Source organism: Phialemonium atrogriseum (assembly GCF_030411735.1).
Source record: "Phialemonium atrogriseum strain 8032-3 unplaced genomic scaffold QBC33scaffold_2, whole genome shotgun sequence".
NCBI classification, from domain to species: domain Eukaryota; kingdom Fungi; phylum Ascomycota; class Sordariomycetes; order Cephalothecales; family Cephalothecaceae; genus Phialemonium; species Phialemonium atrogriseum.
In genome coordinates this window covers 1,121,150-1,137,800 of record NW_026848139.1, presented here as the reverse complement: position 1 = coordinate 1,137,800, position 16,651 = coordinate 1,121,150, and the positions used below count along the sequence as shown (strand labels likewise).

Below are 16,651 nucleotides of genomic sequence, written 5' to 3'. Positions count from 1 at the left end.
GCCCGGGATGGGGGTTCGTTGGTTTAGTGTACAAATCAGAGCCCATCGCCTCCAGAATTTACCAGGGTGAGCATTCAGGGCTGGGCTGCTGCAAGGCACAGCTTCGTCGGGTCACTTGCCCTGATTCAACCGGAATGAGCACGTGCACAGTCTACATGTGCACATTGGCCCCCAATATTGCTGCAACGAGAAGGGAGCAGTTCTGTATCAACCATGGTCCATGGCTGTTGTTTAATCACTCATGTGACCGGCTGGCGGCTATGCTATGTTCGCTTGCGCCATTATCGCCTCATTCTCACTGTCAATCTCATGACCTGGGAATTACACGGATAAACGGGGCGTCCCGGGTGGTAAAGGTCTGGCAAAGGTTTCCAGGGCACTGAATTGCGTGTCTCGGGGGGATTCGGCATCACGTATTGGCGGAGAAACGTTACAGGCAAATTCCTTGGTTGGTAAAAGCCTGGGCAAATTCGCTCCGGGAGACTGGGGTCCGGGGCTAGACCGAGAGTCCCAAGGGGACAAAAAAAAAAAAAAAAAGGAAAAAAAAAGGACAGAGAGATGGTGGGGCTTCCAAGGAAATACCTTTGCCAAGTGCTTCATCAGCCATTGATCACGTCACTGAAATTGAATCAGTCTAAACTTTTAACTGCCCACCGTTCGCATGAATATGGATGGCTGGGAGAGTCGACATAAGTGAGACAATGGAAACATAAAGAAAACCTGGGAAGAGCCAAGCCACATGCCACAGAAGACCGCCCAGGTTACTAAGAGGTTACGGCAGTTCAGAAAGGTACTTACTGCACACATATACGTGGGACTGTTCATGTGCAGAGGTAGGTATGGATACCCCATGTCTTACTTATTAGGCTTCGGTGTGGATTTTCCAAGCATGGCCGGGGGCACCTCCGTGCTTGGCCCCGCAGAATTGCCGACTTCGAGGCCGATGTTGAAAATGACTCGTGGACCCAGTGGCTGTGTTTGACTGTTTGCGACTTCTGTTGTTGGCAATTTTCAATTTTCAGGCTCCACAGGCCTCAAGTTTCAAGGGCACCTCAAGGGCCAAGGCCCTGCTTCGCACAGTAGTGTATATGTAGGTCTACCAGTACTGGTTTAGGATTTGTCCCTTGGGCATAGGCCTGGGGCTGACGTCGGGCATGTGAAGGTTGAGGATTAGTTAATACGTCGGAATAGGGGTGTGTGTGCTTCAAGAAGGTGAAGAATGGAACTATCCTCCAACCTGGTTCCAGGGGTGGACACTGCACACTGCACACTGCCAGGGCTTCAATGGTACGGTTTTCCAGGAGACATCACACTGCAAAATGCGACAGGTCACTCAGACCGTCACAGCTGTCTGCTTCTGAGCACCTTATCTGTGACGTGTCTCAATTGAGCTCTGAGAAGCCAAGCAACCGACACAACCACAGGTTGAGAGGGGTTGAGAGATTTTGCTCTTTGCGGCCCATGATCTATCATCATGCGATACCAAGACGATCAGGCTTCTCGAAGAGGATATGCTTGGGAATGGCTGGAGCGACGCAACGATGGACGCTCGTCCATTGCCTTTCTGGTGTGACCAAAAAAAAATGCAATGGCCCGTAGCATTCCTCCACGGCAAGGTGCAATCAGCAGAAGAAGGTTCAGTTATGAAAGAGGATGAATAGTTGGTTAAGCACTCGTTTCGTGAGGCGCTGAGTTTACGATATCCAAAATATCCCACTTCGTCACCATCGGAGAGGACCGGAACTCGCGCAGCCCTATGTTCAAAGTAGAGATATTCTGGTGGCAGCGCCCCGGAATTGCCAATTCCGGTTAGCGGACAAATGGAGAAACTGATAACACAGTGCGTAGTGGGCCCACTGAGATACCGCGGCAAGCAGCGGCGAGGACGCCGAGGAGGTTAAAGAGAGGAAAAAGAAAAGACGAACCCGCAAGAAAAGGGGAAGAGGAGGTAGCCAGGCATAAGAGGAAGCAGAGATTAATGGAGTTCCGCCTGAGGCCTCATGATCAAGAAATGTCGTGCTTCCAGTAGAGGATGATAAAGTCAGCCGGGCGCCTTGATCACCCCCACGCCCTGCATACCTGCCGTAGGTACCCAGTCCAACAACTCCTCTGGGGTAGATGCCTGGTGAGAAGAAGTAGCAAAGTAATATGTACCTGCCAAGGGATCGAAAGGCGGCCTTCATGGGACTCAAATCTCGTACAGTCTACGGATGTACCTCATACAGACCACTTTTTCCTGAGAGAAGTGCAAGCATTACGAAAGGAGGTTTCCCCAGGTTTCGGAAGACACTTTAGTAGCCGCTGGCTGATCATGATCCAGTCCACGGATCTAATGACAACCCAAGTTGTACAAAGTCGAGGCAAGTTGGAAAGAGCCCTCAGTCAGAAAGGAGCACTATCACTATCTGCCAGATCACAAGCCCCAAGGTCTCCCCACAGCCCTCCGCAATCTCCCCTCTCGAGCCGAGCTGGGATCTTATCTCTAGTAGCTTCGTTTCCCTCAACTCCCATACATCCGGAGTTGATGCCGCACCGGGAAAAGAAAAGAGGAAGGCTACCCTACCCCCACCTTCCGCAAAAGCTGTGTGTACGCAGTATGTTGTCTACAAGGTAGGTAAAGTGTCGGCAGCGCGGGACCTTGCTGCGTGACTCTTTGTGGCTTGAGCAGTTACGAATAGTTGTCTTGATATGGCCGAGAGTCTGATACTGCGGATCGTTTCTGAGAACCCCGGCCCGTTTGGTGGTCAGTCCCCTAGTGACATCCCACGTATTGTATTGTACAATACTTGGTCTAGTTGACGGAAGGACCTGAGCCGTGCATGACTTCACCTTCACGCAAAGCTGGGGAAATAGTAGAGTCAAAGTGGAAGAAAAATAGTGCCAATGGCAAAGAGAAGCCGGCAGGTGTTTGCACATTGCCGACACGTGTAAGTATGGGCGCTTGCTGGCAGTCGAGCCTAATGCTCTGCCGCTGTCCCTGACTGGAAGCATGATACGATAGTACAGTACAAGCCAATACTATGTAGGTCAAGTTATCCGAGACCCAGGACGCAGCGCAGCGGTCCAGTACTTTTGCCCACGCCCCTCCATCCTTTGCTGCCCCACACACTTGACCCCCGGGGGGTGGCCCCCCCAAGCTTTTCCCCCCACATCTTAGGTACCTATCTTGATGAGAATCTTCTCATTGCGGGGCTTGGCCGCCCTGTCAAAAAGGTACATTGTTAGGTACCCGACAGCCTCAACGCCTGCTCCGGGTGACCCCCTTTTACACTAGTGACCTTCCTCAACTCCCTCAACGCCGCAGACCGGCCGAGCATGAGGTAACTTGGCACCACTGTGTGGGTTTACTGTACAGTACCTTGGTACCTCCCTCCCCTCCGTCCCCACAGCACGCTCCCTATACCGAGCTGGCAGCCATTTAAAACCACTTGCCATCCCCTCTCCCCCCAAAAAAAGGTTCTTGCTCGAGATTTTGTTACCTTCCCCATGCTAATAATTCCCCAACACCCGCATTGGCATACCCATCCAACCCACTCAGAACAACCTCGAACTCTGTTCAGCCCACCAGCAACACAACGACATCTCACGAGTTCAAAATAAAATTAAAAGCTCTCAGAGACTCCCCGAACGATTTCTGTCGTCGCCCAACCCATTCTATCGCTATTCTAAATATCTCTTTTTTGGTGTTGCTGAACTGCAACACCTGTCCACGGGAAACTTTAGTATCGCCGCCGGGCAAGGTTGACGACGAGACACGGCGACCACATGCAACGAGCACAGTCGGCCGTGGATTTTACAAATCTACTTAATCCAGGCGCTCCAGTGGCAAGGGAGCAGCAGCAGCAGCAGCAGCAGCAGAAGGAAGGAGACATGGCAACCGTCACCGTCATCCGGCCCAACGGCCCCCTCCCTGGAGGTCAGGCAACTGAGACTCCGAACGAGCTGCCTCGCCCATACAAGTGCCCCTTATGCGACAAGGCCTTCCACCGCCTCGAACATCAGACTCGGCACATTCGGACACACACGGGAGAGAAACCGCATGCATGCCAATTCCCTGGCTGCAGCAAGAAGTTCTCTCGCTCAGACGAACTGACCCGCCATTCGAGGATACACAACAACCCCAACTCGCGGAGAGGGAACAAGCAGCAACAGCACCAGGGCATGGTCCACGGCATGCAGCCAGATATGATGCCGCCGCCTCCCGCTCCCAAGGCTATCCGGTCGGCGCCTCCGTCCGGCATGTCGTCTCCCAACGTCTCGCCACCGCATTCGTACGCTTCGTACGCGGTCCCCCACCCTTCCGGCTTGAACCCCTACGGCCGTGGACTGCCTGGTGCTCAGGGGCATGGCATGGATATCACCATGCTGGCCAAGGCGGCCAAGCAGGTCGAGCGGGAGACATTAGCCACGCCGCCTCACCATAACCACCATCTCGCCAGGCACCACCCCTACTATTCCCACGGTCTCCAACCCTCGCGTGGCCATTTGCCTTCACTGTCTGCGTACCACATGTCGCGGTCTCACTCTCACGACGAGCATGACGATCATTACGGACACGCCTACAGGCAACCGAAGAGATCGAGGCCGAACTCGCCAAACTCGACAGCGCCGTCATCCCCAACGTTCTCCCACGATTCCCTCTCGCCAACACCCGATCAGACACCGCTTGCTACTCCGGCCCACTCGCCGCGCCTCCGGCCTTTCACCGATACGTACGATCTTCCTCCGTTCCGGAACCTGTCGCTGCAGCACACGACCCCCGCGCTGGCTCCGTTGGAACCCCAGCTGGATAACCAGTTCCCACTGAGCCAGGCTCCGACGACAGCGCCAAGGAGTACCGGCATGTCTCTTGCCGATATTCTCAGCCGGCCGGATGGATCACAAAGGAAGCTCCCGGTTCCGCAGGTACCCAAAGTCGCCGTACATGACTTGCTTGGACCGACAGACGACTACCACGTGAGCGGCAGAAGCTCGTCGTCCAACAGCATCTCAGGGGGCGACTTGGTGGATCGTTTCTAGATTGGATCCGGTTTACTTGGCTGTAAATTCGGAACTGGACATGATTGATGACAAACGCCGGCTATAGATGGAACCACGATGGCGTATTATACTTGATTTTTCTCTCTTTTTGTTATCCGGCTCGGCAGCGGGCCACCCGTCCATAATATTGACCTTGTCACTCGGCCGGCCCCCCCCCCGTTGGGACTACCGACTGCTGAGTTCAAGGTCCCACCGCCTCAGAGGACGACGGTTCTCTCGATTTTTCATTCTCGAGACGACAACCATATACCGAACACGGAATGCGCCGTTTCTTCTGGACATGTTACCTAGCCGAGGTTGTTCGGGTGGTTGGAGCTTGCGGGCCAAGGGGTGGAGTTAACCTACGAAGACAGCTCTTTTGTTTGTTTGCTTTTGGGGGTTTGTTTTCGGCACCAAGACTATAGACGGGGCGAAAGGTTATTGAATATAGGGAGGGACAGGATGGATCCCTGGGTATGCCGACAACTGGAAGTCGGCCCTCTTCTCTCTTTGTGTATTTCTCGCGTCAAACTCTCAGCTCAGACCGCCGTCCTTGGCTCTGGAGCGTATATTTGGTATTGGCATGGGCAGATAGAGCAAATCCCCCCCCAGAAAACAAACCCGGGGGGTTACTTCCAATCCAACGTGTCCTGTTATTCCCTCCCTTCCTTGATCAGCTGTGACTTTTTACGTATTGAATTGAGAGATCACATTTGGCTCGTGGGTCTTGTCACGCCGACACACAATATGCCCTCCGGTAGCGGAACGTGCTAGATGCACTTGAGGCCTTTTTTTTTTTTTTTTTTTTTTTTTTTTTTTTTTTTTTTTTTTGCACTCTCCCTTCGCCCACCCCTCATGTCCGAATCTCACAGCGCTTGTTCTCCTCTTTCTGACCTTCCCATCTTTTTCCCCTCCCTCGCGCTACCCTAGATCTGTCGTGCTACGTATCATTGCGAATCACCCAGTTCGCATCTGGAATGTGCCTGGGCAAATTAGGTACCTACCTAGGCAGGTAAGGTGGGTATTTATTAGTGTGGGATTCGGAGGACGAGGCCAGGTCGGAGGTTCCGGAAACCTGGAAATAACGAGCACCGAGAAGGAGGGTGTCTGAGTGGTTGAGTGATAATAACCAATAAAAGATTTTTTGCCTTAGCCTCCTCCCGTATCACCTCAGCTTACACATGTTACCCCGGAATTCGACTGCCTTAAGTCTACCTCAGGTCCTCAGGTTCCCCAGGAATCCTAAAGGCCTAGAGTGCCTTGGCTACTCTGGCTGGTCGGGCCTCGTGCGCATTTTCGACGAGAGCCCAAAGCGCTTCCCCTTCGCGCCTTACTTGCCGACAGCTTTTCAACTGCCATGAATACGGCTGAGGTTCCCCGGTTTGCTGTGATAATTAATGCTCCCATTAGAGCGGGTTCCCGCTAAATATCGCCCTATTGTGGATTCAGATAGTGTGATCACTCTAAAGATCTCCCCATCCCTTATTGCGGTATATATGCGGGTTTATCCTGCGGGAAGGGGGGAATGGGGAAGAATTTTTTTTTTTTTTTTAACAATAAGCCCGTATAACGAGGACAGTGCCCCGAGACCGTGAAATCATAGCGCCTCGTTGTGTGACTTGAGGGTGCCTAGCGAATTTGAAGCTATGGGCGAGAGTTATCACGGGCTTGGAGATTCAGCCAGCCCCCCCTTGCCTGATTGCCGATTTGCTTGCTTGCTTTGGATGCCTGCTTGCTTGGACAGGCAAACCAAGCTGTCTCCCACCAGGCCAATTGGCTTCCCGAGACGCCAATCCAAAATTCCCTGCATGGGAGGAATGCGGGTGAATATCCCGTAGTTACAGTCCTCGTAATCAGGCGTGGCCTTCCGATGGGCTGTGTGGACTGTGGAGGAACCGATACGCGATTCGTTCAAGATCTACCTATGAGTGCTATACTTTCCTCACCGCAATTTCCCCCTAGAGGGAGAGTGTGGTTTCTTTTGGTTGAGGATTGGATGGGGTATCGTCATCACTTGGGAAGGTGGTGCAGAGGTTGCAGCCCGCCTTCTGTGTTCATAGGTTCGTACGTACTGCACTACGGGGAAGGTACGCATATTCGTCGATGAGATGCTTGTCGAATGCGGGGTTTAGCCTTCCCCAGAGCCTGAGAGATCTTCAAGTTTCAGGGGCCGGTTGTCAGGTAGTGGGATGTCGCAGCTTATTGCGGGCACAGTACATGCCCAAAACGGACGTCAGCCTCCCCACTTCCAGTACTGTCTCTCCTAACAGTACCTACGGTAGGTATAGGAGGTGCCCAAAATGTAAGCAGCCTACCAGGCAGCGAGGGTTAAAACTTGGCCGTGGCTACCCACCGCGTTGCATTGAGAGCCAACACACTTCGACAAGAGAGTCGAAACACCTGGGTGCGAGGGTTATGAAACGGTGATGCTGGCTAGGATGGCGACATGCCCACGAATCCAATATGCGTACTCTAATAATTGTGGCGCGGCGAAAAACTACAACTACCTACCAAGACACTGGGGGGTCAGGACGTTCCATGGTTGGCCAAGGCCAAGCAATAAGCAATGGCGTAATTTGAGCAACTTTTACTTTTTCCCGGAACCCGCACTCTTTAGGTCCTCCCATCCATCGCCCCAGCCGGCAGCTCTAGGTACCTAATAAGAATGGGCTGATGGGGAGGTACAGTGAGTACATAGTAGATGCGCGGATCCAATGGAAAGAGCGCGCGTTGCGCCCGCGGCATGTACGCGGAGTAAGTAAGGCTGGATGAGAATTCTGGCGAGTCACAGCCGGGGGTACGGGACGTCGGGCGGCGAGGAAGGAACCTGGAGGATCTAAGCAGGGCTTGGCTCTCCCATAACCATGGGGTGCGTCCCAAGGTACCTACAGTACCTACAGCGTACGTGTCTTCTGTCTGTAAAGTTACAGTCTGGAATTTGTATCAACACTGTGCAGATCGACCCCCACGCCCCACACGGACCTAACCTATGTGAGTATTTCATACATACAAGATCTCGTAGGGAATATTGGCCGCGAACCCCGCAAACAGAAGGCTTCGCGAGGATTCCTGTTACATACAAGGGGCCTCATCACCTCATCTAGCCAAGTCTTGTCACAAACTACCCACGAAGGGTGCCGGGAGAGGAAAGCGTGATGGCTCAAGATCCCGGAACGAGCAATCGCACCACCACAAGCCGTGCTCCGATGTTATGCCGCCGTTACATCGTGCATTCCCAGCGTTTTCTTTCCTCCGCCAGAGATCTGTCTTCTGAGCCGTGCTTGCAGCTGTCAACCCAGCCAATCTTGCTCCGTACACACCCCATGCCCCTGGCAGACAGCTGAAAATAGGAATACCATGTACTAAGTAAGGCGGCATCCCTTTCGCTGTCGCAATCGATCACGGCAGGAACGAGGACACCAGCAAGAGCCCTCCGCGAAGCACACTCGTACCCCTGAATTGGCTGGTAGCCCCTTATCCAAGGACGCTCAGTCGCTTAGGGACCAGGACCAGGACCAGGACCGGGCCTGGATTTATTTCCCTGCATCTTCTGCACGATCCCCCAGCTTTCTCCCTTTTCCGGTTCACAGTCGATCGATTTCCCCATGTCGACCATGGCTTGGCTGGAGGTTGAAACAACCCACGGGCCCACGACCACCTCCCCCCACCGTAATGGAACGTGGGGAGATGATCTCTGTTGCAGCAGACAGGGGGCAGAACCCTCGCCCACTCCAGCGTTGGACGAGGGACTGATATTGTAGCTTTGAGCTATGTGTGCCCAATCCCGGTGCTTGCCGGTGAGACGCGTTGGCCTGAACATGGATTGATGCGACGTCCTTTACCTGGATATATCTGGAGATCTAACGGGAAAACCGAAGATCCTTCTGCAACAATGACGAGCTGTGTATCAGACAGATTGGACGGGGTCCGGCTTGGTAACCGAATCACATATCCAGGAACACCTTTGGGGGTAATAAGACTGCCTGCCAGCCATCTCTCGCAAGATCCGGCGGTTTTCCTCGCTGCATACACACGATCTGAGCGCCCGTTGAGTCGAGCCGATGATGCGATATGGCAACTTGCCGTACCTTGTCAATATGGCAGCGCCTTATGCAGCAGTAGGCGGAACGAAGGCTGTTCATCCTATCAGTGAGTCCCGACGGACGAATTAAATGTCTCAATCTCACCGCCATAATTGTTGGGAACAAGATCTGTTCAATTGCATCGAGAATTGATTGACTGCACACCGGGATTGCTCGTCTCGTATATTAACCCACCCCCGCAATCGTCGAGTGGGATACCGGCTGCAGTATAGGCTCCGCACGATATCTATTGCTATCCGAGCTGTTCTCCGAGGGCTAATGTCAGCTATGACCTACAACGTATACGCTTATCGCCCCGAGTTCTTCAACGTGGCCAGCGTGAGGCCGGTGGCAAGAACACGGGCTGTGATAGATCGCTGCTCAATATCGCAAAGACAGGCGGTCCCAGCCCCCGTGTATGCCTTTTCTGCCATCCAACAGAGGTTCAGAGGGGCCACGGATTTCAGATGCATCCTCGCATACCACTGGCTCGCTGACGCGCCCCATCGTGTTCGACATTACCCTGTGCCTCAGCCAGATCTTGTAATGACTCCCCAAAATTGACAGATGCGCATGGCAGCGCCGCTGGGTCGCCACACCAGCTGCAGGGCGGCGGCCCAAGCAAGCAAGTGCTTCCGCACCTACCTCACGCAGCCCGGATCTCAGGGTATTTTGGAGCTCGGATTCGTGGGCATCGGCACAATGTTGCTCCTTTATGCCCCAGCGCTTGGGTCGATTTCCAATTTGTCCGTGGCCCTTGGGGGGAAACTCTCTCACACACGCGTTCAACCGCGTAATCCTCCCGGTTGCCAGATATCTGCTTATTGCTCTGCGCGTGTTCTTCGTCAGCAAGCGAGTCCCATAGTACTCGCGTCAGCATACAGCTCCATGACCAAACCTTTGCCGAGTGGCTGAGGGTCCCATCAAGTTGTTGCCGGCCCGGGGAAATCCGCTGGTCAAGCTGCAATTGTGGCATCAGGTCGAGGGAACCTGCAGCCTAAATATATTAAATATATTGATCGCCACCCTCTCTTCCTGTCCCAAGACGCAGTCCAGGTTGTCCTTCCCCTGATCCCATTCAACGAGCATTGGCACCCCCTGGGGGTCGCTTGATTGTAACAGTGGCGTGGGCATATCACTGAAATTGGAGACGCAATCAAATCCACATGTTTCTCCCCATGGGCTTTCTCAACACAATCTCTACCCGGAATGAGGTTAAAATAATGCGGATACACAACAATAAGCGTACCTGACTCAATCTTGATCACTCGTTGTTTTTCTCCTGCTGCGCAACCCAAAAATAGGAGCGAGTCTAATAAGTCTCCGCCCTTCTTCAATTACTGTCTCCATGTCTGCTTGGACAAGGCCCAGGCCATGCTCTGCATATTCGAACACTCAACCGTACTTTTGGCTATGTGATATGATGCACGATCCCAGGATCGTTTTTCTCCTTTAGACTGCCAGCATTCACCGGCCCATGTCGGTGAGCGGCACCCCTCTGCCTATCCACGGCTCATCCCGCTTCTTCACCTGTTCTGAAGGTGGCAATGTTCCGAGGGCGTTATTCAAGGATATATTCAGCCTTTTACTGTTGGGGAATGCGCCCTCAACCTGTTTCCCGCGCCATGGGATCTCGGCCCGAGTTTTCAGCAGCTCAATGGCCGTCGAAGAGACCAAATTGGGATTCCAACAGCTTCCAGTTTTGCGGCTTCTGGTGACACACTACATCCCAGAAGTTGTCTGATACCTGTCGGTTTATGGTTCATGAACGGCACGGGTGGGCGCAGGGACGGGCGGACGGCTGGGCTCAGCCCCGACAGGGTTGGAAGTCTCTTCAATAGGAGGAGGGGAGTCGCACAGTCGAGCCACTTCTCCGTTCCTACTGTGGTCGAGACTGATATTGTTTGCAGCCACCTGCACTCAGAAGCCCTGCATAGCATGACAACAAACGTATCAAGAATCCGCAGCCGCTTGGCCTCGGTGCCCATTCGAAGATCTTGATTTTTGCAACGCCAGCGTCAGACTCTTTAGGGCAACGGTACTCGATCGGGCCGATGACAGAGCCCGTTCCCGGGCCTTCCAAACGTGTCTACCTTTGCGTCTACCTTTGCGTATCTCCATCCTCCAGCAGCTTTAGGCTACCCGCGAAGAAGTAGACTCAACACGCAACGGTGGTGATCCCTCAGAACAGGTCAACTTTACATGAGTTGCCTCCCGGCCACTGCCGTTGGGGGGGAAGCAAGTATTCCCAATTTGTAAATGAAAAGCCTGATCTGGGGTCTCCCTTGATAGCCATCTATGTCGTGTTCGTCCTTGGAGATTGTCCATCGGAGCAACCATCCTAGGCTTCTATGTCGGTAAACGTCCAGGTCAGAATAAGGCTAAGGCCAGGGCCATGTTCTTCTGTGCTCTGCCTCCCCAAAAGTACTGCGAGTATACAGAACAGATCGACCCTCGTCGTATCTTGGGCTGCTAACTGCCGGCTTCTCCTATGAGTCACTCGGGAAGCCCCTGAACCAGGCCCATTGTGGGATTCTAGACTCATCACCGACTCAGATGTGCCTCGCTTCATACAAGTGTGTTTTTGTTCCAGTGCGCCACCATACTCTCCGTGCTTCAAGACAACATTCCTCTCTGTAGAGACAACCAAGTGGTGACATAGGGGGTGGATGGGTGTACGTAGTGCTTCACGCAACCCCGGGAATCCAACGGCTCGTCTACAACTGCTCACCTTAGCCCATTCCAAAGCGTTGTTCTAGTAGCCTCAGGAACGGCCTGCGAAGGTAGAGCCGTGGATAGTGAAGAGCCGTAGATTCTAACAGGCCCGCTTAGAAGGGGTGAAGCATTATCGTTTGCTGAAGCTGCCCTAGATGCCCCAACGTAAAGAACTAGACGATTGTTGCTTAATAGTTACAACAGCATGGCTCACGAGTGCTAGTCAATCTTATTGGCAGCGGGATGGTCACAGGCTACTCGATGGACGACAGCCTACTTGAGATAGGACTGCTCACCGACGCTACTGCTTCTTATCAAGAGCAATAGGCTACTCCCTTGCCGTTTTATCCCTAGCTAACAACGCGATCCGCTTCTCGCTCCCTACTCTCCTCGCCCCTCGGGGGCTGAACCCCCGCGCACCTCGGCTAACGCCTTCCCGAGCGATTCCAAAAACCGGGTGACCTCGTCCGCGGTGCCGACCGTGATCCTCAGGCATCCCAGGCAGCCGTGCTCCTTGCCGCGGAAGCGGACGACGACCCCCTTGGTCTCCGCCAGCCGCTGGTAGACGGCCAGCGCGGTGGCGTTGTCGGGCCGCGACGTGGCGTCGAGCATCTCGAAGAGCAGGAAGTTGCTGTCGGCGCCGCCGCGCAGGCGGCCGACGCCCTCGATCCGCGGCAGCTCCTCCAGCAGCCTCGAGCGCTGCTCGACTATCCTCGCCCTGTTGGCGCGCATGACGGCCAGGCCCGGGGCGTCCAGGGCGTGGCAGGCCAGGGCGCTCGTGGGGCTGGAGATGTTGTAGGGGGCCTTGAGGCTGTTGAGGAGGCGGGCGACGGGGGCGGAGGCGAAGGCGGCGCCGAGGCGGATGCCGGCCATGCCGAAGGCCTTGGAGAGGGTCTGCATGACGACGAGGTTGGGCCACTCGAGGACCCACTCGGCCAGGGAGGCGTCGTCGGGCGCGAAGTCGACGTAGGCCTCGTCCAGGATCACGACGCCGTTCCACGTCGGGTGCTCGAGTACGGCGCGGACGTCCGCCTTGGCCAGCCGCGAGCCCGTCGGGTTGCCCGGCGAGCAGAGGTAGACGAGCTTGACGTCGCGCTCGGCGGCCAGGGCGGCGCACACCCCCTCGACGTCCAGGCCGAAGGTGGGCGCGGGCAGGAGCGGCACCCGCACCAGCCCCACGTCGTTGACCTGCGCCGAGACCGAGTACATGCCGTACGTCGGCGGGCACACGAGGATGCGGTCCCGCCCGGGAACGCAGAAGCACCTCAGTAAGGCGTCGATGGCCTCGTCGCTGCCGACGCCGACGAACAGGTTGTCCGGCGTGAGCGTCTGGGCCGTGTGCGCGTGCGTGTTGCGGTACCGGCAGAACAGCTCCTTCAGGTCCGCCTGGTGCGGGTCCGGGTACCGGTGCAGGCCTAGAAAGTCCAGCGCGGGCTCCGAGGCGCCGCGCTGGGCCGCCGCCATGCCGTCACCGGCGATTGATGGGCCGTAGGCATTCTCGTTTGCATCTAACAAGATGTTGGAGCCGTCGTCTTTGTAGTCGCTGGGGAGAGCGTGAGCTAGGGATACAAGAAAAAAGGGTGAGCGGGCCGGTCAGGGGCGGGGACTCACTCCCGGGCGCAGCGATACGGCTCAAGGGTAAGTATGTTAGGCCGAGCACATGTCTCGAGATTGAACGCGCCCATGGTGGGTGGAAATGTCTTAAAGCTTGTTTGAATGTAGCAAACTTCCGAGGTATCGTTTTTCTACCATCAATGACCACCGTTAATTAAATATGGCATTCGGCCGAGAGCTCTGTTGAGTCACCGAGGAGTCATCCCGGACGGGAAGTGGTGGGCAGTCTCGTCCGGACCCGACTCCGGAGTTTGGTGGCTGAACTTTTTCTTTTTTGGTCATAGGCTGCAATTGGCGAATGATGTTTGAGCGGAGCCCCAACCCCAATTTTAACCGGTGCTCCACAATTACAACGACGATGGTTCCATCAGCGATTGGATGGCCTCGGCTGCCAAACGGAGGTTGCACACAAGAGGAGAGACAATCCTTTCCCCTTGTCGATGATCTTGACTTAACCCAGTCAGTCCCCCATTCGTATCCTGGGACCTGGTAACCTTTCATTAAGCTTGAGAGGATGGAGGGGCTGCGGGGACTAGTCAACTTATTTTGCTCTATCTAAGCCAGAGGACATCAGGAGGAGGATAAGTCGGTCCGCGTATACAAGAAGGCATATTTGACGGACAAGATTCCCTCGTCTACACGACCTAGGTCCGGGTCTTCGGATACTTGACGACCAGGATCAGCCAATTTTGTTGACTCAGCTTCATTGTCGATAACCTTGTCCATGGCGACCCTGCCTCCGCACTCCTCAATATAGCCTGCAGGGCTTACATAGTAGTCCGTTCCTGCTTCCCCGTCCCGGGTGAATGGGACGTTAAATTGCTCCCGCCCTTGGAGGGGCATTTTTTTGAGGTTTATATAGCAGAGTAGGATCGCGCTGCTAATTCTTCGTTGTCCCCCTCTCCACGGTCTTTGGCAAGCGATCCGCCTCACCTCTCCTCGTCATGTTGTTCTTCTCTTTGCTGGTTGCCGGCGCATCGATCGCCGCGGCCGCCTCAGGCTGTGGGGCGAAGAAGCCATTCGAGAACTTGGTTGTTTTCGGAGACAGGTTGGGCCCGTATCATTCTGCCCTGCCCTGAAATGGCCTGCTAACTTTCCGTGAAGTTACAGCGACAACGGCCGCATGAGCTACATAGTCAACCACGATGGGAAGAATCCTCCGCCCGGGGTCTACCAAGACGTGTCCAACGTCACGGCCAGTGGTGGACTTACTTGGGGCCATTTCATTGTCCAGCACACGGGTGTCAACCTGGTTGACTACGCCATAAGCGGCGCGACCTGCTCCAACGAAATAATCTCTCGCCAATTTGACGCCATCAAGAGGCCCTTTCCCTCGGTCATGGATGACGAGATCCCAACCTTCAAGGAGGATGTGGCATTCGAGTCCCTGTACCCAAACCGCACGGCCGAGAACACGGTCTATGCCCTGTGGATCGGAACCAATGACCTCGGCTTCGGCGCTTTCCTGACCGACTCCCAAGCTCCTGGCACAACAATCACCGATTTCGTTAACTGCATCTGGGATGTTTTCGACGCCGTCTACCAGACCGGCGGGCGGCGATTTGTCCTGCTCAACGAGGCTCCTCTGGAACTCTCTCCCCTTTACGCTGCTCCGGAGGCAGGCGGAGCCTTGAACAACCAGTATTGGACCAACAAGACGCTGTATAACATGACCGAGTACAGCTACAAAATCAAGGAGTACACCACAAACGTCAACACCATGTTTGATTACGGCGCGCCGTTCCAGCTGTTGGTGAAGAGCCGCTGGCCAGGGGCAACCTTCAGCATCTTCAATGTCCATCAGCTGCTGAAGGACATCAGCGAAAACCCCAGCGACTATCTGGACTCGCCAGCAAACTCGACCGGATTCTACCACCACTGCAAGGCGACAGACAACTCGGACTGCGTCGATCTGCCCGAGGTCAGCTCGTCTGCCTTCCTGTGGTTCGATGAGCTGCACCCCTCGGAGAAATCTAGTAAGTCGAAGCCCGAGCAAGACCGATGGGGTAAAGAGACCGTCCCGAAGAGAACTGTTCTAACATCAAGCGTCAAGACTCGATCATCGCCGAGCACTTCCTTGACGTTGTTGACGGACAATCGAAGTATGGCACATATTATGGATCGCAAGGCAAGAAATGAGTCGGAGCAAGGGCCCAGGACCAGAGTCAATACGATGCGGCCTTGTCATTAATATAGCGGAGTACCTGACGAAACCCTTTACATTGGGAAAGCCGGTGGTGAGAAGCGGTCCTCTGATAGCGAATTCAGACGTCCCGCTTCCTTGACCTGCTCGCGGATACTTGTTGTCTTTACTCATTCCTTTCGCCACGATTGCAGTTTAATGAAGACATTGACACATCTTGACAATACCAAAACGCTCCCCGAGGGCCCTGAGCCAACCAAACACACGCGAAACAAGTCCGAGGGCCCTCACTCGACCAGGAAGGTGATGCTGTCTTGGGGACCGGAGTCTCTCTCTAAGAGGGGACGACGATGTAGGCGGATGCCCTCAGCCGGCATCGAGACGCAGGGTCTGAAAAAGGAGCTGTCCTCGCGGTATCTGCGAACCTGTAGCCCACAGCCCGTACGCATCCTATGCAATAACGCAATGACTTAATGTGTATTCCAGAAAAGGTAAAAAGTGGGCCGATCGGTGGTTTTGTTATTTCAGGGCCATTCTGCACCCTCACACCCAGGGTGATGGCAATGCCCAGGGGTAGCCTTTGGCAATCACGATCCTCACGGGCGTGTTTGAAAAGCCGACGGCCGGTATGACCACTGTTGCTGCTCTGCCTGCTATTGTTACGAACATACATACTTACATATATGCATATTTATGTACATATATACATACTACTATCCCCGCTCAGCCCGATGGTTGAAACCATCAACGCCTCGAAAAAGAAAACACACCAACGCTTCGCGAGTTATCCCTTCGCATCCTGAGCAGGGAGGTTGCGAACAATACCGGTCAGGTCGGGAGTTCTGGCCGGCTTGCCCAGACCAAGATGGTGTTGCAAGAGACGCCAGTTTGATCAATAAGTCAATGCACCCATGCAAGGAGCGGCTGATAAGTAGGTACCTGTTTCCATTGGCTTCCCAAGGTACCTAGGTAGGTAGGAACTACACGTAGGTAGGTAAGTAGTAGGTTCAAGGCCGCAGCATTGGTACTCAAAAAGACCAAACAACCTCCCTTTCCTAAGATACCGAAACGACTCCTA

General features: G+C 54.5%; 4 protein-coding genes across 4 annotated transcripts; 2 read left to right on the top strand and 2 right to left on the bottom strand.

Annotated features, from left to right (window-relative positions):
• Positions 1 to 1,679: 1,679 nt before the first annotated feature.
• Positions 1,680 to 2,220, bottom strand: QBC33DRAFT_160688 (uncharacterized protein). Its single transcript, XM_060422240.1, has one exon. It carries the CDS (start codon positions 2,181 to 2,183, stop codon positions 1,761 to 1,763), a length of 423 nt encoding a protein of 140 aa, XP_060287877.1. The 5' UTR covers positions 2,184 to 2,220; the 3' UTR covers positions 1,680 to 1,760.
• Positions 2,221 to 3,600: 1,380 nt separating this feature from the next.
• On the top strand, positions 3,601 to 5,250 carry QBC33DRAFT_160658 (uncharacterized protein). Its single transcript, XM_060422239.1, has one exon. The coding sequence runs from the start codon at positions 3,766 to 3,768 to the stop codon at positions 5,017 to 5,019; it is 1,254 nt and encodes a 417-aa protein (XP_060287876.1). The 5' UTR covers positions 3,601 to 3,765; the 3' UTR covers positions 5,020 to 5,250.
• A 6,947-nt stretch (positions 5,251 to 12,197) lies between these two features.
• Positions 12,198 to 13,501, bottom strand: QBC33DRAFT_444079 (putative histidinol-phosphate aminotransferase; the record flags this gene model as incomplete). Its single annotated transcript, XM_060424254.1, has 2 exons — positions 12,198 to 13,359; positions 13,428 to 13,501. 2 exons carry the CDS (start codon positions 13,499 to 13,501, stop codon positions 12,198 to 12,200), a joined length of 1,236 nt encoding a protein of 411 aa, XP_060287875.1.
• Positions 13,502 to 14,153: 652 nt separating this feature from the next.
• On the top strand, positions 14,154 to 15,738 carry QBC33DRAFT_160600 (GDSL lipase/esterase). The gene is made up of 3 exons (XM_060422238.1): positions 14,154 to 14,478; positions 14,535 to 15,406; positions 15,484 to 15,738. The coding sequence occupies exons 1-3, from the start codon at positions 14,375 to 14,377 to the stop codon at positions 15,567 to 15,569; spliced, it is 1,062 nt and encodes a 353-aa protein (XP_060287874.1). The 5' UTR covers positions 14,154 to 14,374; the 3' UTR covers positions 15,570 to 15,738.
• The last annotated feature ends 913 nt before the right edge of the window (positions 15,739 to 16,651 follow it).